Source organism: Orcinus orca, chromosome 12 (assembly GCF_937001465.1).
Source record: "Orcinus orca chromosome 12, mOrcOrc1.1, whole genome shotgun sequence".
NCBI lineage: Eukaryota > Metazoa > Chordata > Mammalia > Artiodactyla > Delphinidae > Orcinus > Orcinus orca.
This window is the reverse complement of record NC_064570.1, coordinates 39,380,472-39,405,673: the sequence shown is the minus strand read 5'-3', so window position 1 is coordinate 39,405,673 and position 25,202 is coordinate 39,380,472. Positions and strand designations below refer to the sequence as shown.

The window sequence follows — 25,202 nt, the reverse complement described above, 5'->3', positions numbered from 1 at the left end:
CTGATTCACAACAAAGATAATACTGAGAAAAGGATGATCTTTTTAATAAATGATGCTGAGTAGACTGAATTTCTATAGCAACAAAAATGTATTCTGACCCCTAATTTATACCATACACAAAATCAACTTCACAGGTATTGTAGATCTAAATGTGAAAGATAAAACAGTAAAACCTTTAGAAGGAAACATGAGAGTATCTTTTTTTAAAAAAATATTTATTTATTTATTTGGCTGTGTCAGGTCTTAGTTGTGGCACAGGAGATCTTCGTTGCCTCATGCAGGATCTTTAGTTGTGGCATGTGGGATCTAGTTCCCTGGCCAGGGATGGAACCCAGGCCCCCTGCACTGGGAATGCAGGGTCACTGGACCACCAGGGGAGTTCCTAGAGAATATCTTCTTGATTTTAGTTGGAGAAGGCAAACATTTCTTTAAAAGATTCTAAAAAGTACAAACTGTAGAGAGAAAATTTGACAATTTAGACTATATTACATCTACAATTCTTTTTTTAATCAAAAAGAAACCGTTAAGCAAGTAAAAAGGCAACCCAGAGAAAGAAAAGCTATTCACAATACACTTACCTGACAAAGGACTCATAGACAGAATAAATAAAGAACTCCTACAAAATGACAGACAACTCAAAAGACCTGTACTAGAATGGTCAGAGGATTTTTATTTATAAAATCCTCAAATTGGAAATTACCCAAAAGCCCATTAACAGTAGAAAAGATAAATAAATTGTGATATAGTCATACAAGGGGATATTACACATCAATAATAATGAATGATCTATGACGGCCTGCAAGAATATGAATGAAAATGAAAGAAGGCAGACACACAAATAAGTTAACACATTAGCATTATTTTAATAATCATAATAAAGTTTTTAATAATCCCCCCAAAAAAGCCAGACACACAAAATAGTACATTCTTTAAGATTCAACTTAATTATTAAAGAGAAGGAGAAAAATAGGAAAGAATTAATAGTGATTATGCTTATGGAGGAAGTATTAATGAAAGGAAGGGCCTTCAAGGAAAGCTACAGGGATGTACTGATGTAATTTTCCATTTCTTGATATGACTGCTGGTTAAACAGGTGTATCTGATTTGCAAAAGTTCTCCAAACTTTACATTCAGGATATGTTCCCTCTTCTTTAAGTATGTTATACATCAAAAAGTTCGTATAAAACAAAAGAGAGGCAGAGGGAATTATCCAAAGCAAAATTAACTAGCAAGTCAGTGGCAAAAGAGGAGTTCTAACTTCTAGCCTGGAATGCAGATCCTTTCACTCAGAGGCTGGGGACAGAGCGGGGGCTGGACAAAAAGGCCATTATCAGAAGGACCATTTGGTCTGGACCTCCTATTCAGGAAGGGCCCCAAATGTGAAGTTTTTATATCACTTCCAAATAAGATTATACATATAGTTAGGAGATAAACTGACATTTTGAAGAGTATGTTCATCAAGAATCTTTAAACATTACCAGCTCATCCTACCTTATGATAAACTATTAAGCAATTATATACTGTTTTAGTAGATCCTGTAATTTATGATATGAATAGCAAAGTTATATATCTTTATGGGGGCTTATATTAAAGTTATTAACTAGTTAATTTAAATTTCAAAGTATATCAAGCATTTTATAATATGGCTTTGGCATGTCTTCATTTTTAAGGATATTGGAAGCCCCTCCAAATGAATCTGACTTATTAGAATTGCCTGTACGTAAAACCACAAAAATATTAAAGAAATAATAGGGTTTCCATAAATGTTTCTTGAACCTGAATCCAAACTTGCAGTTTTCATTGCCTAATTAAGGTCTAAAATAAAGATTGATTCTATGTCCTATCTGGTTTAGTGGTCAATTCATTAAAAATTTCTGTTAAAACTGGCTATAATTTAGAATTTAGTCGAAACACACAATATGCTATCTTTTTATGGATGAGTGTAATTGAAAAGTCTGATTCACAAACCTGTAGTCTTTTCCCCCAATGGATAAACTGTTTCATAAAAAGCCAAGAAAGTTACTGAAACTCTTTATATAGAAATCCGTAAAAGGAGAATCATATCACTGAGCTATATCCATTGCCTCTATTAATGCTTTGGAATTTAAAACAAAAACAAAAAAAACTTCTATAATCTATAATAATCAAAGCTTGATTTCTTTCACTTTCCACATGTTAATATTTTGAACTTTAATATTTAAAATCCATTCATACTTTATTCAAGAATGAAAATAAAAGAACTACTAAAATTATTGAGGGGAAATCAGTTATTGGAATGAATCCCATCTAATAGATTTAAAAAGTCACCTGAATCTTCCAAACACATCAAGTTTGCTGTTTTTTTTTTGTTTTTGTTTTTTTTTTTTTAAGTTTGCTGTTTTGACTGGAAATTTTATAAAACAGGATTGCCAGGAGAATACTGAAGACCAACTGTTGCTGATGCTTGTAAGATCAGAAGTTAGGTGATAACAACCTCCTGTCGGTATTTCAACATGAGTGGCCCAAGGCCAGGAAAATGACAGGGGTGCAGGGGTGGACTGAAGAGGGTCAGCGTGAAACACAAAGGAAAGCCCACTGAATATGAATCAGTCTGAACTTCACATGATGTAGGATTCAAGTTACTTATGAAGCAAATATTTAGAAAGCATTATGAAGCATTAAGAACACATATTAACTTCAAACAAAAAGCATTTAAAATAGCTATGCCATTTTTAAAGGTAGATATATAACGTCTTGAGATGGGGCCATTCAAATGTAAAATTGTTAAAATATCCCTATATGTTCTTAAGATGCTCCAATTCTTCTGGTATCTCCTTTCAACTCATGGCTTTTGCTTCCATCTCTTAACACCAGGAAGCCAGGAGCTAATTCCATTTTCCAGGGTACTAAGTTGCACTATAAAAGCAATACACAGTTTCCCTGTTTTATGATGTCTGTAATTTACTTTTAAAAACTTCAGCAAAGATGCAGTACTATAAACGTGTGTGTTGGTTGGTTGCATACAGAGTTAGTTACATGTAGAGTATGGGTACTTAATCAAGAATTCATGGCTTGGCATGGGTGGCAAACATACATCAAAAAGGCCACCTCAGAGAGGACTACAAGTGCTTCTGTATTCATGTCTTTGAAACACACCAGATATTTGCTAATTAGCATCCTGAATGTCAGATATGGATTTTTACTGATGAAATTAGTGATTTGTTAATTAGCATAATGGTTGGTAGAAACAGCCTCTCCTTGGTGAAATGAGTGGTATTCAGTTTACGTAGATTGGCTATAATCTAGAGACATTTGCATGAACAGAATTTAAGAAACTATTTACTTGACCCCCAAATGGTCATGTATCCAGTCATTGGTTGGGAGGATATCCGGTGGCTGAGTCCTTCTATTACAATCAAGTGCTGTTTCTGGAATATTGTCGCTTCTGCTTTAAAAGAACTTTTCGGGCTTCCCTGGTAGCGCAGTGGTTAAGAATCTGCCTGCCAATGCAGGGGACACGGGTTCCATCCCTGGTCTGGGAAAAATCCCACATGCTGCGGAGCAACTAAGCCCGTGCGCCACAACTACTGAGCCCACGTGCCACAACTACTGAAGACCGGGCACCTAGAGCCCGTGCTCTGCAACAAGAGAAGCCACCACAATGAGAAGCCCGCACACTGCAATGAGTAGCCCCCACTCGCCGCAACCAGAGAAAGCCCACATGCAACAACGAAGACCCAATGCAGCCAAAAATAAATAAATGTATTAAAAAAAAAAAAAGAACTTTTCATGCAAGGTGGTAGTCTCAGCACCTAAAAAGAACAGAGAGTTGGGACATTGTAGAGAATACAAAGCAAGTTGTATGAAATGTTTAGAGTCTGCTTACTAATAGATGTTTATTAAATAAGTGTCTAAATGTGAAGCCAAACTTGGTCTAAAGCTTGTTTTGTTTTGAGCTGGTACTGGTGTCATGAGGGAGTAGCTTTAATACACCTCAGTCTTTTGTGATGTGCACTAATAGGTGCCAAAAAGAACTAAAGGTCAGTTCTATCAAATTTAGGTGAGTTCACAGGCCCCTTGATTCATTTCTGCTCATTCCCATAAGAATTTATATCCTCAGGCTTTTCAAACTGTTTGTAAGTCACGACGGTAAACTAATTTTTGTTAATTTTTCTTTTACCCTTTCCAAGAGTATACTTTCATCTCCATTTTCACCTTCTTAAAACTCCAGTGTCTTAATCCAAAGGTGGAACTTAATGATGGAAAACCTAGCCTCTACAGGGAATGAGTAGGTTGATGGTTTTGGTCTGAAAGAGCTTTGCATGTCCTTAAGCTGTACTTCACTGGGTGATAATATTCTGACTTTATATTGAGCTGACCTTGGCCTCTAGTGTTTTGTTGTAGGTGACAACATGAATCTCCAAGAATTTAAAAAGTCACCTAAAACTTCCAACAGATTGGACCTTGTTTTTATATCAGTAACCACTTTCCTGCATAACTAACAAACCCTCAGTAGCATAGTTCCTGAGACATAAATATTTGCTAAATAAATTAATGTAAATATTCACAAATGATCCAAAAAATTAACCATGCTTAATGAAAAAGGTGAACAAAGTTAAAGTATTAAATAAATGGTTTACCAGTTACTTCTTCTGATGCTGATTTTCACTCTGTACAGTAGGTGGAGCCAAAGACATATTTATCTACTGGCTGGGAGTCTTTCCCATTAAACAAAACAACACAAAAGATTCTTCCCTTGACAAATACTTTGTGTGTAGCCTCACAGAAAAATTCACTTGGAAATAGGTGTAGGCTAGAGAATAAGTTCAGATTTTACCCAGGTTGAGACAACCTTTTATCCTCAAACCCCTCTCAAGGATGACAGAATGATAAATAAATGGCAAGCAAGTTTCAGTTAAGTGAGTACTCTGGAGTTCCGAAGTAAATTGTCAGACCCCAGAAATATATCTATTGAAAAAGGAGTCTAGGGCTTCCCTGGTGGCGCAGTGATTGAGAGTCCGCCTGCCGATGTAGGGAACACGGGTTCGTGCCCCGGTCCGGGAAGACCCCACATGCCGCGGAGCGGCTGCGCCCGTGAGCCATGGCCGCTGAGCCTGCGCGTCCGGAGCCTGTGCTCCGCAAGGGAAGAGGCCACAACAGTGAGAGGCCCGCGTACCGCAAAAAAAAAAAAAAAAAAGAAAAAAAAAAAGAAAAAGGATTCTAGCACAAGTGGGTAATATATTGGGAAATCTACACTATTCCAAAGGAAATATGGTTGACCAACAGTCACTTTAAGAACTCATTTTCTGGCTGGTTTTACCAATTTGGGTAGAGTATTTGCGAATTTGCATACTTTTGGGGTTGCAAATTAACTTTTTCTCCTTCCTTACAGTCCAATAAACATTAGATAAAATGGAAATTTGGTACCTGGTTAGAATTATTCTGCTGTTAATGAAAGGAAATCCATAAGACAATGCCATCTTAATCCAATACAAAATCATCCTAGACCCTCCCAGTCTTTGATATTCCTTTTATTCTTCTACAGCTGCCTTTGAATTCCCACAGAGGTATTGCAAACTTCAACTCTGATCAACTTGTTCTAATCTGAGAGTCAGCTGATAACCTCATCTACTTTATTTGAGAAGTTACTTTTAAACCTTAGCTTTCTAAAGCACATACTCTCTACTTTAAAACATTTTTTTTTCCTTTATGGTCTTCATTCACTCTTGTTTGAAAGGAGTAACTGCCCTTTTATCCAAAGTTAAGACTCCCCCAAGTACCAGGGTGATATTTTCCTTACAAATAAACCCACTTCCCTTTACCTGATTCTACCTTGCCTCTTTCTTCATTCTTTTTCTTTGCCTGTATTAAATGAGGAAATCCACTGAGGCTGTGTGAGTGCTGTCTTTTTGGCACACTGCCTACATACCATCTCAGTTATAATACCTGTACCTGTGGTTTCAAATAGCAATTCTATGAGTAAAACCCCATACCTCATAGCAATTTTAAACTGAACTCCACAGCCCATGTTTGAAACTGCCAGCCAGATATCTTCACCAAGATGTTTCAGTTCTTCATACCAAATTTTCCGAGTTGAAATCATTAAATATCTTTCAGTAAATCAGTTCCTCCTCCGGACTTCCTTTTTGTGTGTGTGTTAGTAACATTTTCGCAATCAAAACTCCAAAATCAGTTTCCATACTCCTCTCTTGTCCTCCCCATTCAATCTATCATCAAGTTCTGGTAAATCTACCTTCTTGTCCTTTCTTACTCCTAGTACCCTAGTTCAGATTCTTATAACTAACTCACTCCTCTACCATTACAATATTCTCCTTACTAATCTTCAATCTTTATCCATCAATTATTTTTTAACATCCATGCTACGCATTGAAGTGGGAGTAATCCATCAGAGTTTGTGTGAGATAAGCACTCAAAATCCTTAAAAATTAATCCATTCATCTCTTAAAATTTCAAAAATTGCTATTTTGAAACAAAGGTAAAAATCAAAAAACACAGTTGGTTTTCATATTAAGAAATACTTCGCACGATTCTGAAAAATAGTCTACTCTTCACTGTGCCAATAATGTGTGTCTCTCAATACACAGAGCAACATGGATAAAACGGAGTCCAAGGCCTGGCTCATGGTGGCACCTAAAGAAATTCTGCAGAGGACAGAACTCTAAGTGACTGTCCCTCATCTCTCAAAGAGCAGTGTTGCCTAGCACATCAGGCCGCATCCATTTCTTCTGCATAGACAGGGCCTGGCAGTCAGAGAATATACATTTCTGAAAAGTCAGTGTTTATATTAATGAAATGGCATTGGCATTTTTAAGAATATGAGAAAAACATTAAAAAAAAGCTATCCCACAATTTTTGCAAAAGATTCCGATGGAGATAAGCTTCTAAGGTCAGATAAATGGGATACTTTTAAAAATGTATATTATTGGTCAAAATACAACTCACCAGCACTGCTACAGCATGAAGTATAATAGGAGTTGCTGCTAGACATTTGGAGAAGCTTCGAGGGGTCCATGAAAGGAAACTGTTGTCAATGTTCCAACAAGGAAGCCATTCAGCGGCCCAGGTCTTCTTGAGCACTCTTACTCATAGGATCAAATCTTGGTGGCATGATTCCAAAAGAAGAGAAGATCACATAGAATGTCTTCATCTTTTATGAAAGATTTTGTGGAAATCACTTTAGAAATAAAAGATATAGTACAGTCCATATGTTAGGAGATCTTATTATTTAATTGCTGGCTAATGCTATGACTAATCTCTTTGGCTTAGAAAATGGTTCAAGCAATTTCCATGAGTAAATTATTTTGGTATAAAGAAGTTCTTTCTTTCTCTTTCCAGTTGGTCACATAAGCAATAGACTAAAAGAAAAGGTTCCAGAATACTTAGATAACAATTTCATTTTATACACCTAACAGAATTGGAAATAAACACAATTTTTCATTAAAAAAACCCCTGTTATAGAATAGCCAATTACAACTTTTCTTTCATGTAACTAATTCTGAATTAGCATTTTAGGAAATTTAAAAAAATAAAATGGATGATTTCAGTAATCATTGCACTTAATAAATCCTTTTACAAAAGTAAACCAAATATTTACGTAAATTAAATAGTTAGGACAAAACAATAAACTCATTTGAAGGAAAGGACAATGTAAATCCAAGACCAAAACAATATTTATGGATTGCTGAGCATGAAAACTTGAAAGTCAGACTATAATTTCCATTTCTTTTTTCCCCTTCTTTAACATAAAGAAAAATGTACCCTTAGAAATAACATAGCCAGCAAATAAGAGAGCAAAACTCTGTCTTAACACTACAACATTTCAAAAGGTGTTTTATTACTTATTTCAATGAATTGAAACTTAGGGAGAGGTATCTATATTTGCCATCCTCTCCCTTTCTGATATCTGTACTACTGAGAAGAGGAAAGAGTATTAAGGCTGGATGAGTTTGCTTTGTTTCCAGAGAATAATGGCCAAGAGATTTCCCTGCCCAACCTCAGGAGCATCTCTGAAGCCAGTTTATGGGAATTGTCCTACCACAGCCCTCTAGTATGGCATCTGGAGAGTCCTCAAAGGACCTACCCACTCTAACATTGAGGCCACATGACTCAGGCTATTATAAACCCTAATGCAGAGTGCCGAAGAGGGAGGACCATGGAAGTAGTGGAAAAGCACATAAAAATTATATGCAGACCTCTGCGGTCATCAGGCAGAAAACTATCCAGTGGGTTTTAGAGAGGGAGATGGTCTCAAGGAAGGTTGATAGTTTCGGGACCCACTTAATGCCAACTTAACATATGAGTATTTCATAAAAATATCCTGACATTTCACTACAAAAGAGATTTCATTTTTAGTGAGTTGGCATGAATGGGGCTGAGATATTATAAATCTTCAGTTCTCTGGAGATCTGGTAGAGGTTAGATATCAAGATTTTCACAGTCAAAATGTATTATATATTATACAGTTATAACTATTGTTACATAAAACTACATTGGTTTTGCTAAACTGCAGTAAAGAAAAAAATTCGAAGCAGTCACGGGGATGGAAGGTGGATTTGGGATGGGCATACCACCATAAAATGTTCATTTCTGACATTTCTCTCTCCCATCTCCATTTCCTCTGTTCACTCTCCCTACTTAAACTAAAAGGAAAGGAATTAGCTCATCAAATAACTCACTCATACGCACCTTTAACTTCACACACCTTGGCCAATAGGCAACAAGTATGCCTTGGCTATACTCTTTTCCACCACATTAATTTACTGTAATATTTTCTGTAAAATTTTAGAAAAGGTAGTAATATTCTAAAATACACTGCTTTTTATCATCCCTGGACTTTTGGTGAAAAAAGCGCTAACTAAAACCCATAATTGTTTTTGTAAGGAGCAACTACAAGCAGTGGAACTCACGTCTCTAATGCTATTTCATTTCTCTAGTCAGCAGATTTAAAGTACAGCTTTATCCGGGCTGGTTACTCCTCTTTGCTTCTTCTCCCCCACCCGTCCACGTTCGCCGGCCTCCTCTCCACTCTCCTGCCCGCCTTTCCTCTTCCCCGCCCCTTTCTTTTAGTCCCTCCTCCTTGTTGAGTCAGTGGCTTGAAACTTTTAAAAGCTCTGTGCTCCAAGTAAGAAAAAAGCTTTTATGAGGTATCAGCACTTTTCTTTCATTAGGGGGAAGGAGTGAGGAAAGTACCAAATAGCTGAAGACTTTTAAACTTTAAATAGACAGGTCTGAGGGCCTGGACTTGTTTTTGCATTTGACTTCATTCTCTGAGGAGTTCAATCACTTGGCGTGACTACTTCACTTCTTTCAAGAGAAACAGTAAGTTTTTTAAAAGATCTTTACCTATTCCTTTCTTTTTCTACAAGAAAAACTTTTCTAAAGTTTTAAAATTTGTTAAATGTAGCTTTCACATGATATTGTAAAGGGAATGATGAACTTGAAAGTGTCTATAGTTTTAAACTTAAAATTGAACTTACGGTATTTACTTTTTGACTGTTAAAAAGTTTTCTTTTAATAATGCAACAGGTAAATAAGATTCAGATCTTTCTGATTAGAATCAGAATATTAGAATAAAGTTACTGGATATTTGGTTCTCCATTTTAGAGGATAATTCTACGTTTTTGGGTAATCAGTAATAGTCTAGGTGCTTTGTAACTTTGAGGGGGGCGGGGTTAGGGGGCCTAGGTTGGGGGGTTTGACTGACAACAGCAGAAAAATCAAAGTGCAAATTTGCTTAGCGTGCTTGCTATAGAATTCTACTCTTTGTACTTTTTCATATGGAAATCTTGATTGATGTTCTATAGCCTTGCAAAGCAAACTTCTTAACAAAGTGCTTTGTTAAGACGTTGCTGCTTGACTTCCACGTGGTCCCTTCCTAGAATTTTACCCGGTAAACAAAAAGGTATAAAAATCAGAGCTGTAATATTGAGGTTCTTAAAGCAACAGTAAAGGGTTACTTTGTATTAGCACCCACTATGCAAAAATCTTGAGACCCTCAGGAGAGCCACCACTGAGTCGACCACGCTGGCAGTTCCGGAGGTGAAATCCCTTGAATGGGTGGTGGTTACTTAACAAAGCATTAACAGAGAGAGAACGGACGTTTAGAAGAGAGTATATGCCAGGGTGCATTTCCAAAACGGTCTCCTAAGACAGGGGCTCCTAGAAAGAATAGGAAACGAAATTTCTTAAATCGGCGCCTTAGAGGGAGCTACCTCCCCCCAGCCCCACGCCCCCGCCGCCTTCCGCTTGTCCGAACCTGTAGCAGACTTCAGAGCTCTTGGGCAACATTTTTGAGTTTGAGCCGCAGGGTGCGGTGCTGCCAGTAGGCAAAGATAACACTGATTTGTTATTTTAAAGGGCTCAATTTCTTACATGCTCTTATGGGTAACACACATTCTGTTAGCCAGAAATGCAACCGTGCGTTTTCGTGTCCGGTCGGGATTTTGTCTGTTCTAACTCCACAGACTAATTAGTTTAAATTCTTGGTGTGACCCTGCAGTTTGAAGTATTTGCACCAGAGAATGCTGAAAAGCAAATAAAAATGAAAGCTTTGCGGAACGAGGACGGGGGCCTGGGGCCGGGAGGGCTCGGGGAGCCTCCTGCCATCTTATCATCTGCCCGGCTCGCCCGGGGCTCCTGCACTGCCGAGCCTCCGCGCTTTGGAAACGTTTGCTGAGAAGTTTCCCTCAAATCCTCACGGTCAAACCCAGCGCAGGTCCGAGTTCCGCCACTGGAAAGGAAGGGGGAGGGGGAGAGAGGCGGGGGTGGGGGGAGAGATGGACTGTGGCCAAATGGTAAAAGAAGAGCAAGTGATTAATTGAATTAAATGTGTCAATCTAATTTCCCTTCCAAAACCCGCACCCGCAGTGTCCTTTTTTTTTTTTTTTTTGAACTTGTTGAATCCTACTGTATAAAGCATAAGGAAATCTGAGTACCTTGGGAATTACCGTGCCTAAATGGCACTTGTAACTCTTCTGTAAGTTCTCAAAACTTCCCAAGAATAGGGATGGGGTGGGGAGAGCGGAGGAAGCCCCATAATGAAATGAGTAAAGAGCTCATGACGTGTCCAGAGGCAGATCAGAATTCGGAAACTCAAACCTTGAGTTCCCAGCAGCGGCTCGCCCACCCTTATCCTCTTGGCTGGCCATCCAGATGTTTACAGAGCATCTCTGATAAAGCTTATCAAAAGCTCTCCTTGACCAACCTCATCCTCACCCTCAACCCTAGGGCGTGTCTGTGTTTCTCTCCAGGAGTACAAAGTGGGGGTGGGAAGAGGAGAGCTATAAACTGTTGGAAAAATAGATGTGGCTTTATTTGGAGGTGGGTTTAATTTCTTCTGCTTCCCAAACCAAGCTGGTAATGAAAAGATGCTTAATCTCACCCTCTGATAATCGGGCACACTTGAACTCAGTCTAAAATGCCTCAGGCAGTTTGAAGAGTAGATTATGAAAAATTTTTAAAAAGCCTAACTTATACAAGGATTGCTAAGAATAAAATCCTGCAGTAATGCAGAGACCTCATTAAATTAACCCTGTCTCAAAGAATGAAAAAAGCCAAGTAGAAAACCCTTCAGGAGAAAGGGTAATTCTTCTATGTAGGCCAGATTGCCAGAAGGTTATTCTGTCCTAGCAGTGTGTATGTCTGGTGCTTTGTAGTTTCCAAAGTCAGTATAGTTATCACCTGTCCTTTGCCTGGAAAATGCAGTGGTAATGCTTTGATCCTACTCTCTTCACTGTTTAAATATGTTCCACATTTTTCTACTACCTTTTATAGTTTATCACTGCCACCCCATCCACTCAATTCCTGGCCCTTTACAGTGTAATTCTTACATTGCTGACCCTGGGAAACACAGTTCCAAGCAAGTGTCTGAAAGGGTGTGTTTTCAGATATCGAGAGTTGTTTTGTTACGTACATGTTTCCAGTTCCTGCGTAGAGAAGGATGGAAACCTCACATTACAGTGCATTCCTTCATTTCTCTGATGATATCCAGAGGGGTAGCTTGGTATGAGCCTCAGAGCCTCTATGTATGATACTGAGGGAAGGGAATGATAGGAAAGTCACCAGTGATTAATGCCTTCTACTCCACCTTTCCTGTTCTGATCTGACTTCCCTTCAAGATTCTTAATTGTTTGAATAGATTGTTGGAGCATATTCACACACGTTAAGTTGGTTCAGCTCTGGGGAGACAAGTTATTAATTATTAATTATCTAGTGTTTACCATTAATGTCAATATTCAGTATAGATAAGTCAAGTTTAAAAAAATATCCCCAGAATTTCTCCTCAACAGAAGTCCCCCCCAACCTCCTTCGGGTAACTACCTAAATTCTTCACTTTGTCTCCACTTTGCCTGTCTAGATTCACCATTTGGCTATGTGTGTACATACTGTCTTTTGCCAAAGTTAAAACACAAACCAGGGTGAGCTATATATATATATATATATATATATATATATATATATACATATAAATTTTTTCTTTAAGAATTTCTTAACTTTCAATAACTTTCACATCCAAGTTTTCCTAGCTTTCTAAATAGTTTCTTAAAAATATGTGTTTTGGGACTTCCCTGGCAGTCCAGTTGTTAAGACTCCGCACTTCCACTGCAGGGGGCACGGATTTGATCCCTGGTCAGGGAACTAAGAACCCACATGCCACGCAGGATGGCCAAAAAAAAAATGTGTTTTATGGAATGTTTAAAATTGACAGTAATATAGAAAATATATAGTGTTTTTTAGCAATTTCTGTAAGGCAGATACATTCTATAGTATATGACTTTTTCCATGATTTAGAGGAGATGCCTCCAAATAGAAACACAAAGACTCTCTTCATGGTCCTTTCTCCCTATTAATTGATAAAGGGTAAATTCCTCCTTCTCATAAATCTCTTTGAGGTTGCTAAAATAGCAATATTGTACTCATTGCAGGAGCATCTAGAAAACTAATTTTGATTACCATTAGGCAAATGTTAATCACTTCTTAGTTGCTATTTTGCTAAAGAAAGGATGCCAAAGTTAGAAAATAAGTGGGCTATATCTATATCTAAAATTCATTTAAAGAGTAATAGCTAAACTTTATTGAGCTTTTATTAAGAGCTTCATGTGCATGAGATATTCATTCAATGCTCATTAAGGAAAATAGACTGTTCTTAATCAATACACTTGTGAGGGCTCTAAGAGTGTGTTTATATGATGACAAAATAACTAGGCTGTTCAATAAAAATAGTAAATTTGGAGGTGACATTTGGGGGAAGCACCAAAACTGATAGAAATAGCGTTATTTTAAAGTCCATCCAATCACAATCTAAGAACATGGCTTTTAGCCTGCAGCTTCTGACTTAGGCTCTTTCCTCTAGCACCCCTCAAGTGACCATTAGAAACTTCCGTTAGTAGGGGAGTTGAGTGGTAGCTATTGGACTAGGGGAGGGGATTGTCTCTTTGGATGGAGTCCCTCACTCCTCAACTCCCATCTCATCTCATTGTTCTGTGGAGGCTGATGTGTGCTGACAGGGTGATGAAAAAGGGTGAGGGCCGTGGAAAGAAGGCTTGTTAGTGTGTTCCCCATCCTACCTCCCTCAAAAAAGCAATGCCACACACATCAGATACCTGCAGAAATGTAGCAGTATTTCAGTCTTTACAAAGGAATCTAAGGATAATCAGGGAGCCATGAGACAGAATTTTAAATAGAACAGAGGTTTACACGGAATAGGTTTGATACATCACAGAGTTAGGCTAACTACCCAGGTATAAGGAAGCAAAGGTTGTATATTACCTGATGAACTGGGAAGATACATTTTCTATGGTACCTGATTCAAATCACTTAACTGCCTAACATACACTCAAACTATATAGAGATGTTATATTAACCAGGGTTGATATCAGCTGTTATTCTTCCCCAATATTCTTCAGAGCCCCAATCTTACCCCGAGATTTATCATTCTTAAAATAAACACAAGTTTTAACAGATTATTTCTTCTATTGCAAGACACTGTGGGGTCTCTTTCGGCGACAATTGAATTGTGTAGTCCAGTCAGAATTAGAATACTGCAGAATTGGACCGAACAAGTTTTTTTTTGGTGGTGTTGTTTTAAAATCTTAACCTGTAAAACAGCATAATAGTGAAACTGCATAAATATCTATGATACCTGGTGCAGTTCTGCAAGAATCCCAAATCACTATGACCTTGTGTAATAAATTCAAGACCTTGTTTAACAAATTCTTTGTTAAAGAGTCTGTTTTCTTAATTCAGTCATATTGCCTGTTCAGGAATCATTTAAAGTATGTTGTTTCAGACAGTTCTCTGTTACAGCAATTATCACTTGAAAATGTAATAGTCCGTGTAATATGAGATGCTGACAATACCACTTTTTTTTTTTTACTGTGGAAGTCTCTTTTTAATTAATTTGAAACTTCAGAAGTTTGGGATATATAACTATAATTAAGAGAGTCCCAAGGAGATAGTAAACAAACAAACAAAACTGGTGAAACCTAGTACCTTTCTTTGTACAAGCCGCTTTTAATTCATTCAATAGATATTCACTATCTCTTAACTCTTTTAAGCACTGGAGATACAGCAGTGGACAAAAGAAACTCCCTCATGGAGCTCACATTCTAGCTGAGGAAAGCAGATAGTGAAAAGTCCTTGTCATGGAGGCAGACAAACAATAAACAAGTAAATACATAATGTGCCAAGTAGAGCCAAGGGCCATTAAAAAAACAAAAACAGAACAAGGGGAGTAGCAAGTGACAGACCTAGAGTGCTGGCTGATGAGGTGATACCAGAACAAGCCATGGGGATGGAACCAAGCTGATCAAGGCAGATCGGCTTGTTAGTTTTTCAAGACTGACTGAGGAGAATAGATTGGCGAGCAGGGTAACTAGGGTCTTGACATATAACCTGAAGAAAGGTGACAAGTAACCTGATGATGGCTGAGATCAGGCTAAGAGCAGGGGTGGTGGTGAGACTCATAGTCTGTTTTGGGTGGAAGATAAAACCTATAGAATTTGCAGACAGGTTGAATGTAGATTATGTTAATTATGTGTGGGTATGAATATTACCAAAAACACATCTGGCTGTTGTAACTATAGAGGAATGGTCACAACTGAGCCCACTCAAAGACATTTACTGCAAGGGAGAGGGGTTCTTACAAAAATTAAAGAAAAACATTAGGAGAGTTTACAGTTTAGTTTTGGGGCTTATAGTTTTTTTTGTTTTGGCCGCACCCTAGGGCATGCTGGCTCCTAGTTCCCCAACCAGGGATTGAACCTGTGCCCCCTGCAGTGGAAGCTCGGAGTCTTAACCACTGGACTGCCAGGGAAATCCCAAGGGGCTTATAATGTTTGGTTTAGGATATTAGAAACACACAGAGTACTTCTGCCCCACCCCACCCCCCAAATCCATTAAGTGGATTTTTATCAGGAAGCACTCCTATTTACCTTTATTTTATTTTAGTTCCCCACTCTCAACTCATTACAGTGTCTCTTCTTGGGAAAATCTTTAAAATTGGGAGTAAAATATATTCTAATTCTCCTAATAATTATTAGAACATTAATGACACAGCAAAGTGTCTAGCTTTGGCACAGTGATTTGTTTATATGGCTCTGGAACAGGGGACGGTCAAAAGTAACTTAAAATAGAAGTTTTTTTTTTCATTTTGAATAAAGCATTTGAGTCCTTGTGCTCTTGGGGAGCAGCCGATGGAGGTGGAGGGACAGGGGGCTGTACAGTAAAGGGTAAGCTCAGTTCCCAGTTGCCCAGAGACCTCTGCTCCCCATACTAACCCTGCCCCCCCATCCCCTTGACCTTTTTAGACACTCAATCCCTTTCTGCTCTCCTGCCATTTCTCCACTCCTAAATATTTTGAATGAGAGACGAGACAGAGCACCAAAAAATGTCAAGAAACATTTGCCTCTTGGCCTGAAAACTTACTTCAGAATCACCTGATGCATTTGTTTAGAAAAAGAAAAAAAAACAAAAGAATGATTCACAAGCCACCCCCCACCCTTACCCCATAATATTCATTCAAACTGGTGAGTGTCAGGAATGTATGTTCTTAACACATGCTGCTAAGTGATTCTGATGCCCTTCGGGAACCTGCAAAGGGCCCAGAGGGTCCTTGCGTGGGTCACACCTGGCGTGACTGGTTTTTGGCTTCTAGTCTAGAGGGCCATGAAGAGCAATGGAAAATGTGATCTAACATGGTACATAGAGGACACAAGAAGGACGGTCCAGCTACTGTCAAGCATATGCTCCTAATGAGAAGTTTGTACAACTCCTTAACCTAGACCTTAATCTACATATAAATTTCCACCCTGGGAACCTAGAGGTGAAGGCATGAATATACAGGATATATGCTCAACTGCCATGATGTTATCATATATCAAATAAGGAATATACCTGTCTCATACTAGTGAATGTGAATGGGGTATATAGTCTGTAAATCAATGCTAGGGATTCTGTAAACATAATTATGACCTCTTCTTATAAAAGGGCATTACTTTTTCAACTATGACTTGGAAAAATGAAAATGATAATGGGGATGAGGGGACAACCAGTTGATAGAACTTTTAATTCACAGCAAAGTGAATGACTACCAAAAAGATAACGACATTATGAGCCATCACATTAAACATTATCTGATGGTCTCTATGATAGTGCTAATAACAGGTATCTACATGTTGCAGGATACTAGGTCTCCAATTGGATAATTCAACTCATTCAGGTAAAAGAGTATAACTCAGTTAATGCAAATGACAACTGGGTGGCTGCTTAAAGAAAAGACAACTTGGCTACTACCTAGAGAGCTGTCCAGTGACACAGTTCACATACTGTGGCACTATAAGGTATTTTTGTGGAATCTCAGAATTATATGAAACTCAAGTTTTATTTTTCCATAGAGTGTAAAGAAACTTAGTAATTAATTGCCACAAGCATCTACATATTTTACTTTGAATAAAAACGAAACACTGACTAAAATGACAACTTCTCAGTGTACCTGAAGCACGTTAAGTTTTTCTTGAGCTCGATCATCGCGTGAATGTGAAGAGATGTGTGCAGTTTATCATTTTATACTTGATTGTTTTTGTCATTCACCCCCACCCCCACCCCCCCAAAACTGGAGTATTGAGCAAAAGCAGATGACACTGGCAAAATATTGTAATTCTCTACACAGAATCGGGACCAATTTACACATCATCACATCGAAACTGTCTATTGATAGAGCTTCAAAAATTCTGTCCTCACGGACTGTGCTTCTTCATTCCCAGTGTAGTATCTTCTGCTAAATTGTAGTTTTCTTTTACATTCTCTCATATCAAACTGTCCATCAAAGCTAAATTACTGCCTCTCTTCAAGCTTTTCAAGCTTTCCCCTGGCTATTTCACTCTCTTTGTCAGTCCTACAAGCCTTTGTTCTTGTTTGACTGCTCTTTCCATACATCAATTTCACTTTCGATTCACAATCTAAAATGGCCCTTCCTAGAGGTGAAGCTCCCTTTTTTATGACCACTGGCAGGGTCATAAAAAAGTTATTTACTGTAACTTGCCCACCCACCTCCAACCTTTACCACTGACCTCCAACCTTTACCCATCACCCACCCCCCTTTCTTTGGCACCAGTCTCTGGGCTGTCATCAAAAATACTCACTGACTGCTAATTTAGATAGCTGATACATTTTCAGTTTATGAATCAGCCATCTCTTCTTTGTTCCATCCAGGAAATCCCAGGCCAGTATCCAATTCATTTTTTTCTGCCCTCTATAGCCAGGAGGTACAGCCATTAGACAGAAATGTAATATTGCTTGGTGGGGAAGAAGATTCCCATGGACCTCATTTACTTCCCACAAGGAGAAGATGGCTTATAGTTTAATACCAGGTGAAAAATTCTTTATATCCAGACAACAAACATATTTCCAGGAAGTCTATATAATCCTACTTTTAGTTATACTATTTTTTTTTTTTTTTTGTGGTACGCAGGCCTCTGTTGTGGCCTCTCCCATTGCGGAGCACAGGCTCCGGACGCGCAGGCTCAGCGGCCATGGCTCACGGGCCCAGCCGCTCTGTGACATGTGGGATCTTCCCGGACCGGGTCACGAACCCGTGTCCCCTGCATCGGCAGGTGGACTCTCAACCACTGCGCCACCAGGGAAGCCCTAGTTATACTATTTAAAATTCAGTAAGCTCCTGAAAAGTCTCTGCTTTGCTTGTTTTTAATTATTAAATAATCTTTGACTACTTCATCCCATTCTGAACCCTCCAATTACTCTCTGCTGAAAATTAGACTATATTCTCTCTGGCTGCCACATGCAATGTTATTCATTTCTTACCAGATTTCAGCCCCCGCTAAGATTGTATATGTTAAAGCACGGAAACATTTCTAACGTTAACCCAGCTTTGCTATAATTTTAAGACCAGTGTCATGCATTGGGAAGCCTTGGTCTTGGGATTGAAAGTCTTTTTCTGGCTCTACGGATAGCTGAATATTTCCTATATACTTAAGACCTCAATTTTCATCAGTTAAAAGGACTATTGGCATTAGAAGAATAAATTGAACTAAATAACTTTTGGGATTCCTGTCATATCAGCCCCAATAATGGGTAAGTCCTAGGCTTGAGATATCTAGGTATTGATAGGAAGTTAAATAGAGCGCGTGGGCTGAGGACCCAAAGCCCAGTAAAGGAACTTACTTGTACAGCAATCCAAAGATTAAAACCAATCCTTTTTACTAGAGATAACACTAAAGTTGTCTTTTTATTTCTCAGGCTATAATTAGTATCGAGGTCAATTGAACTCTTACTTGAAATGTGATGTGCATTTAGTCTTGTTTTTTGAAAGTACGTTCCTGCATCTAGGGACACAGTGTGTCAAAATGGTGTGTTTCAGCACAACGTATTTTCCTCTGGGCAGAAGACAGACTTCTGAACCACATGAGTCACTGCTTAAGAAGAAACAGAGAAGTATAAATGACTACACTGTAGAGTATGCACAAATGACACTTGAATTACCAAGGAGAAACATTTCAGGATACAATTAGGAATAAAGTACTATATGTAATAGGAATGAGGTTTGAAAACAGGTTGCATGCATGTGCATGGGTATGGGTGTTCTTACCTCAATTCTTAGGTACCCATGCTTTTTGAATACCACATATCAGCATTTTGCTTGGGTGTGCATGCAGACACAGGCCTATCAGGTAAGAACAGTCCTCTAATTGGACCGTCCAGGGGGATAAAATAAGCAGAGACACTTAGCGCAGACAACTTCTCAAGTCATGTGGTAAGACAGTGGTTGAGCAAGTAATACATCTTCGCAAGGTTAAGATCGCAATTTACTCTGCACATAGGCTCTGCTGTTTCGAAGATGTAGAGTATCTCAAGAAAATTTGAGAGCTCTTTTCAGGGGAAAATGGAAGAGTTCGCACTTGTGGCTTTTTTGTTTGTTTATTTGTTTGTTTTTGAAGAGTGCTAGAAAGATAGATCTTTTACAGTACTTTGACTGCTGGCTGAAAGAAACTGTATATTAAACTAACAATCTGTGGCCTATGATCATTTAGTTGTCTTTTTCTTTTCAGGTGGTGCCCAGGCAACATGGGTGACTGGAGTGCCTTAGGCAAACTCCTTGACAAGGTTCAAGCCTATTCTACCGCTGGAGGGAAGGTGTGGCTGTCAGTCCTTTTCATTTTCCGAATCCTGCTACTGGGGACAGCAGTTGAGTCAGCCTGGGGTGATGAGCAGTCTGCCTTTCGCTGTAACACTCAACAACCTGGTTGTGAAAACGTCTGCTATGACAAATCTTTCCCAATCTCTCATGTGCGTTTCTGGGTCCTGCAGATCATATTTGTGTCTGTTCCCACACTCTTGTACCTGGCTCATGTGTTCTACGTGATGCGAAAGGAAGAGAAACTGAACAAGAAAGAGGAGGAACTCAAAGCCCAAACTGATGATAGGAATTTGGAGATGCACTTGAAGCAGATTGAAATAAAGAAGTTCAAGTATGGCATCGAAGAGCATGGCAAGGTGAAAATGCGAGGGGGTTTGCTGCGAACCTACATCATCAGTATCCTCTTCAAGTCTGTCTTTGAGGTAGCCTTCTTGCTGATCCAGTGGTACGTCTATGGATTCAGTTTGAGTGCTGTTTACACTTGTAAAAGAGATCCCTGCCCGCATCAGGTGGACTGCTTCCTTTCTCGTCCCACAGAGAAAACCATCTTCATCATCTTCATGCTGGTCGTGTCCTTGGTGTCTCTTGGCTTGAACATCATCGAACTCTTCTATGTCTTCTTCAAGGGTGTTAAGGATCGCGTGAAGGGAAAGAACGATCCTTACCACACTACCAGCAGCCCACTGAACCATGCCAAAGACTGTGGATCTCCAAAATATGCTTATTTCAATGGCTGCTCCTCCCCAACCGCTCCCCTCTCACCCATGTCTCCTCCCGGGTACAAGCTGGTTACCGGAGACAGAAACAATTCTTCCTGCCGCAATTACAACAAACAAGCAAGTGAGCAAAACTGGGCTAATTACAGTGCAGAACAAAATCGAATGGGGCAGGCAGGAAGCACCATCTCTAACTCCCACGCACAGCCTTTTGATTTCCCTGATGACCACCAGAATTCTAAAAAGCTCGATGCTGGCCATGAACTACAGCCTCTAGCCATTGTGGACCAGCGGCCTTCCAGCAGAGCCAGCAGTCGTGCCAGCAGCCGACCTCGGCCTGATGACCTAGAGATCTAGGTCCAGTCTTGAGAGCATAAAGATTCCACTCAGTTGTGGAGAAGAAAAAGGTGCTATAGAAAGTGCACCTTAGGTGTTCATTTTTTTTCCAGTGGAGGTGGTACTCAACAGCCTTGTCACGAGGCTTAGAAAACACAAAGACATTAGAATACCTGGTTCACTGGGGGTGTTAGGGATAGGCAGGTGGAGAGGGAAGGGATGAGAGAGGTACATGTTGGTATTTAATGTAGTTGATTCAAAGAACTTAAATTTTAAATAAAAGTTGCATTAGGTGATCCATAGTTAAGGGCTTTTTCCTCCCCACACACCCTTAAGAATACTTCTGTGTATGTGAAAGACTGGGTGGGTGATATTTTTGGTTAAATACTTTTTTGTTTTACCAAGAAACTGAAATAACTTTGGCCAGGAGAAAATACTTCCTGAACATCCTACTTCTCTTTATCAAGAAGAAGACAGAGGATTGTCCTTATGTCCCTGCTAAAACATTCCATTGTTAAAATTTGCACTTTGAAGGTAAGCTTTCTAGGCCTGACCCTCCAGGTGTCAATGGACTTGTGCTACTATATTTTTTATTCTTGGTATCAGTTAAAAGTTCAGACACGGCCCACAGAAGAAGACTTTCCATGCATTTGCAAATCTCAGCCAGTTTTATGTACATTCTTTTTTACATCCACGTTATTATTACCATCACTTTGCATCATTCCTCAACTACTATTCACATTCATTTAATGATTTCTGTAGACATTTAAAAAACAGTTGGGATATCACTTACCATTTTTTGAGTTAAAGTCAGGGAAGCAAGCCATGCTCAATGTTTAACAATCACTTGTATGTGAATGTGTGTGGAAGAGTGTGTTTTATTTGTCATGTATTGGTACAAGCAGATGCAGTATAAACTCACAAACACAGATTTGAAAATAATGCACACATGGTGTTCAAATTTGAACCTTTCTCATGGATTTTGTGGTGTGGGCCAATATGGTGTTTACATTATATAATTCCTGCTGTGCAAGTAAAGCACATTTTTTTTTCCCCTAAAATGTTTTTTCTCCATGTATCCTATTATGGATACTGGTTTTGTTAATTATGATTCTTTTTTTTTCTTTTTTCTTTTTTTAGAATATAGCAGTAATGCTATTGCTGAAATGAATGATTTTCTTTTTCTGAAATATAATCATTGATGCTTGAATGATAGAATTTTAGTACTGTAAACAGGCTTTAGTACTTAATGTGAGAGACTTAGAAAAAATGCTTAGAGTGGACTATTAAGTGTGCCTAAATGAATTTTGCAGTAACTGGTATTCTTGGTTTTGTCCTACTTATGCACATTAATTCAGAACTTTTATTCTATCATGAGTTTGACAGTCTTTTGGAGTAACCAGCAACTTTGATGTTTGCACTAAGATTTTATTTGGAATGCAAGAGAGGTTGAAAGAAGTTTCAATAGTACACATGTAACTAATTTATTTGAAATCTATCCTAAAGAAATCTACCAGTTTCTTCAAATGTCTTTTTAAAATTCATCACGGATGATTAGTGAAAATGCAGAGTATCATACTTTTCTTCTTGCATGTCAACTACATAAGCAGTTTTGTACAATGAGAAATACTAATTTGTTTGACATTCCATGTTAAACTACTGTCATGTTCAGCTTCATTGCATGTAATGTAGACCTAGTCCATCTGATCATGTGTTCTGGAGAGTGTTCTTTATTCAATAAAGTTTTAATTTAGTATAAAGATAGCCTTTATATCCCATGTGATTTTTTAAAACTTTTATTGCATCAATTCACAATTATCAAAGACATTTCCATTGGTTATGAGGATATGGGCAAATAAGATTCACAAGATTCCAGAATCTTTAAAAGGACAGTATTTATTATTAGCTAGATTCAGTGCAACATTGATGAACATATTTGGATATTTATTCAACAGAGAAGGTAAAGTATTAGAGTGTTGAATTTGGAATATAAAATTAATGAGATGTGTGATAGAGTCTAAAGTGAGTAATTTAGTAGATCCATACATGACAGAAGTAAGCATAAAAAGATGAGGGTGCTAAAATTTTAAAGCTATAGGGCCTCCCAGATATAAAAGAATAATGCAGGGTTGGTTTGAGTATGGTTATGCTGTGTGACAAAAGAATGAAATAGATCTATGATTCTATTTTTCCAAGACATTGTGAAAACGCAGAAAATATGAATTTTAAAATTCTTAACACCCAAGAAAAATTGAACCATTCATAGGGACAAGAACAATTCTGGGCAACTGATAGTATTGCTGTAGTTTAAAATATAAAATGTATTATCACTTTTAAGTCACATTTCAACAAAGTTTTTTTTTTTTTTCCACACCATGTGGCATTTGGGATCTTAGTTCCCAGACCAGGGATCAAACCCATGCCCCCTGCAGTGGAAGCACGGAGTCTTAACCACTGACCGCCAGGGAAGTCCCAAAAGCTTTTAACTTACTAACATTGTTTACATGAACACATCACAAAGCAAACTAGTAAATGCCTGGAACATAAAAATATTACTAGTTTAGAAATAACCTAGTTCAGTTCAGTGGCTTCTTTTTTTTTTTTTTTTTTAATTAATGAACAAATGTTACAGGATGTGCCTAAAGTCAAAGGATTGTCTACTAACCAGTTTCTGAGTCAATATAATTGGTAGTATCAACATGTCTTCAAGTATTACCATTTGTCTGGCTGAGAATCTGAAGGGAGAGGCAAGTTTTCTCTGTGCATGTATGTGTTTGCATTTACTACGGGGAATAAAGAAATGTGGTTTATTTGAATGTGTGTGTGTATTCACAAACAGTTCATAGCGTACAGATGGACAAATAGACTACTGAATGTAGGTTTCTGATGTACGTGTGTGGAGGTGGGAGGGCAAGTTACATCTTTAAAAAAATAGTCCATCTTAAACATTTCCCAAACTTTAAAGCTTCTCACTATTTAAAAAAATAAAATCTAAGTATATTATAAATATACAGTTTTAAACTACAGTTTTAGTATACGAAATTGAAAATCAAACCTCAGGTCTCCCCATTCTCCAACAGAGACATCAGCGAAGTTCTAATTCCAGAGGAAATCACTGTTAAAAATTTGAGAAACCAGCCATATATCAGACACTTTGTTAAGTAGTGGTGATTATTAGAATGACCCCATAGTCCCCTGCTCCATGAAGCTTACAATGTGAAGCCTTCCAGAAGTTTTAATAATGATGTTCCACTCCGTTTTGCTTACCTTAATTGGCTGCCTATTTTCCACAACTAAAAATTAAATTGAGCTGTGTTTTAAAATTATGAGAAAACTATGCAGTTTTATTCCACAAATTTTTATTAGATACTCATTTTTGGCATAAAATTTCAGGTTTAAAAAATGGGAAATTTTTGAATCTTCTAGAAGCAGTAGAACTTTCTGTTGTGGAAATGTTCTATTCTGTGCACTATGGTAGCCACTAGCTACATGTGGCTATTGAAACACATGAAATATGGCTAGTGAGTCTGAAGAAAAGGATTATTATTTTTTTAATTTAATTTAATTAATTTATTTTTTATACAACAGGTTCTGATTAGTCATCTATTTTATACATACCAGTGTATACATGTCAATCCCAGTCTCCCAGTTCATCACACCACCACCCCCCTCCCCCACTTTCACCCTTGGTGTCCATACATTTGTTCTCTACACCTGTGTCTCTATTTCTGCCTTGCAAACAGGTTCATCTGTACCATTTTTCTAGATTCCACATATATGCGTTAATATATGATATTTGTTTTTCTCTTTCTGACTTCACTCTGTATGACAGTCTCTAGGTCCACCCACATCTCTACAAATGACACAGTTTCGTTCCTTTTTATGACTGAGTAATATTACATTGTATATATGTACCACATCTTCTTTATCCATTCATCTGTCGATGGGCATTTAGGTTTCTTCCATGACCTGGCTGTTGTAAATAGTGCTACAATGAACATTGGGGTACATGTGTCTTTTTGAATTATGGTTTTCTCTGGGTATATGCCCAGTAGTAGGATTGCTGGGTCATATGGTAATTCTATTTTTAGTTTTTTAAGGAACCTTCGTACTGTTCTCCATAGGAGCTGTATCAATTTACATTCCCACTAACAGTGCAACAGGGTTCCCTTTTCCCTACACCATCTCCAGCATTTGTTGTTTGTAGATTTTCTGATGATGCCCATTCTAACTGGTGTGAGGTGATACCTCACTGTAGTTTTGATTTGCATTTCTCTAATAATTAGTGATGTTGAGCAGCTTTTCATGTGCCTCTTGGCCATCTATATGTCTTTGGAGAAAAGTCTATTTAGGCCTTCTGCCCATTTTTTGATTGGTTTGTTTTTTTAATATTGAGCTGCATGAGCTGTTTATATATTTTGGAGATTAATCCTTTGTCCGTTGATTCATTTGCAAATATTTTCTCCTATTCTGAGGGTTGTTTAGAAAAAGATTATTTT

At 38.1% G+C, this 25,202-nt stretch overlaps 1 protein-coding gene and 1 long non-coding RNA gene across 2 annotated transcripts; one reads left to right on the top strand and one right to left on the bottom strand.

Moving 5' to 3' along the window:
- Nucleotides 1-220: 220 nt before the first annotated feature.
- LOC117197126 (uncharacterized) lies at nt 221-9,056 on the bottom strand. The gene is made up of 3 exons (XR_004477646.2): nt 8,907-9,056; nt 6,943-7,174; nt 221-452 (listed from the first exon to the last, which is right to left on the bottom strand). It is a non-coding gene; the product is annotated as an uncharacterized LOC117197126 (long non-coding RNA).
- Nucleotides 9,057-9,127: 71 nt separating this feature from the next.
- Nucleotides 9,128-22,467, top strand: GJA1 (gap junction protein alpha 1). Its single transcript, XM_004263870.4, has 2 exons — nt 9,128-9,318; nt 19,563-22,467. The coding sequence occupies exon 2, from the start codon at nt 19,579-19,581 to the stop codon at nt 20,722-20,724; it is 1,146 nt and encodes a 381-aa protein (XP_004263918.1). The 5' UTR covers nt 9,128-9,318; nt 19,563-19,578; the 3' UTR covers nt 20,725-22,467.
- Nucleotides 22,468-25,202: the final 2,735 nt, after the last annotated feature.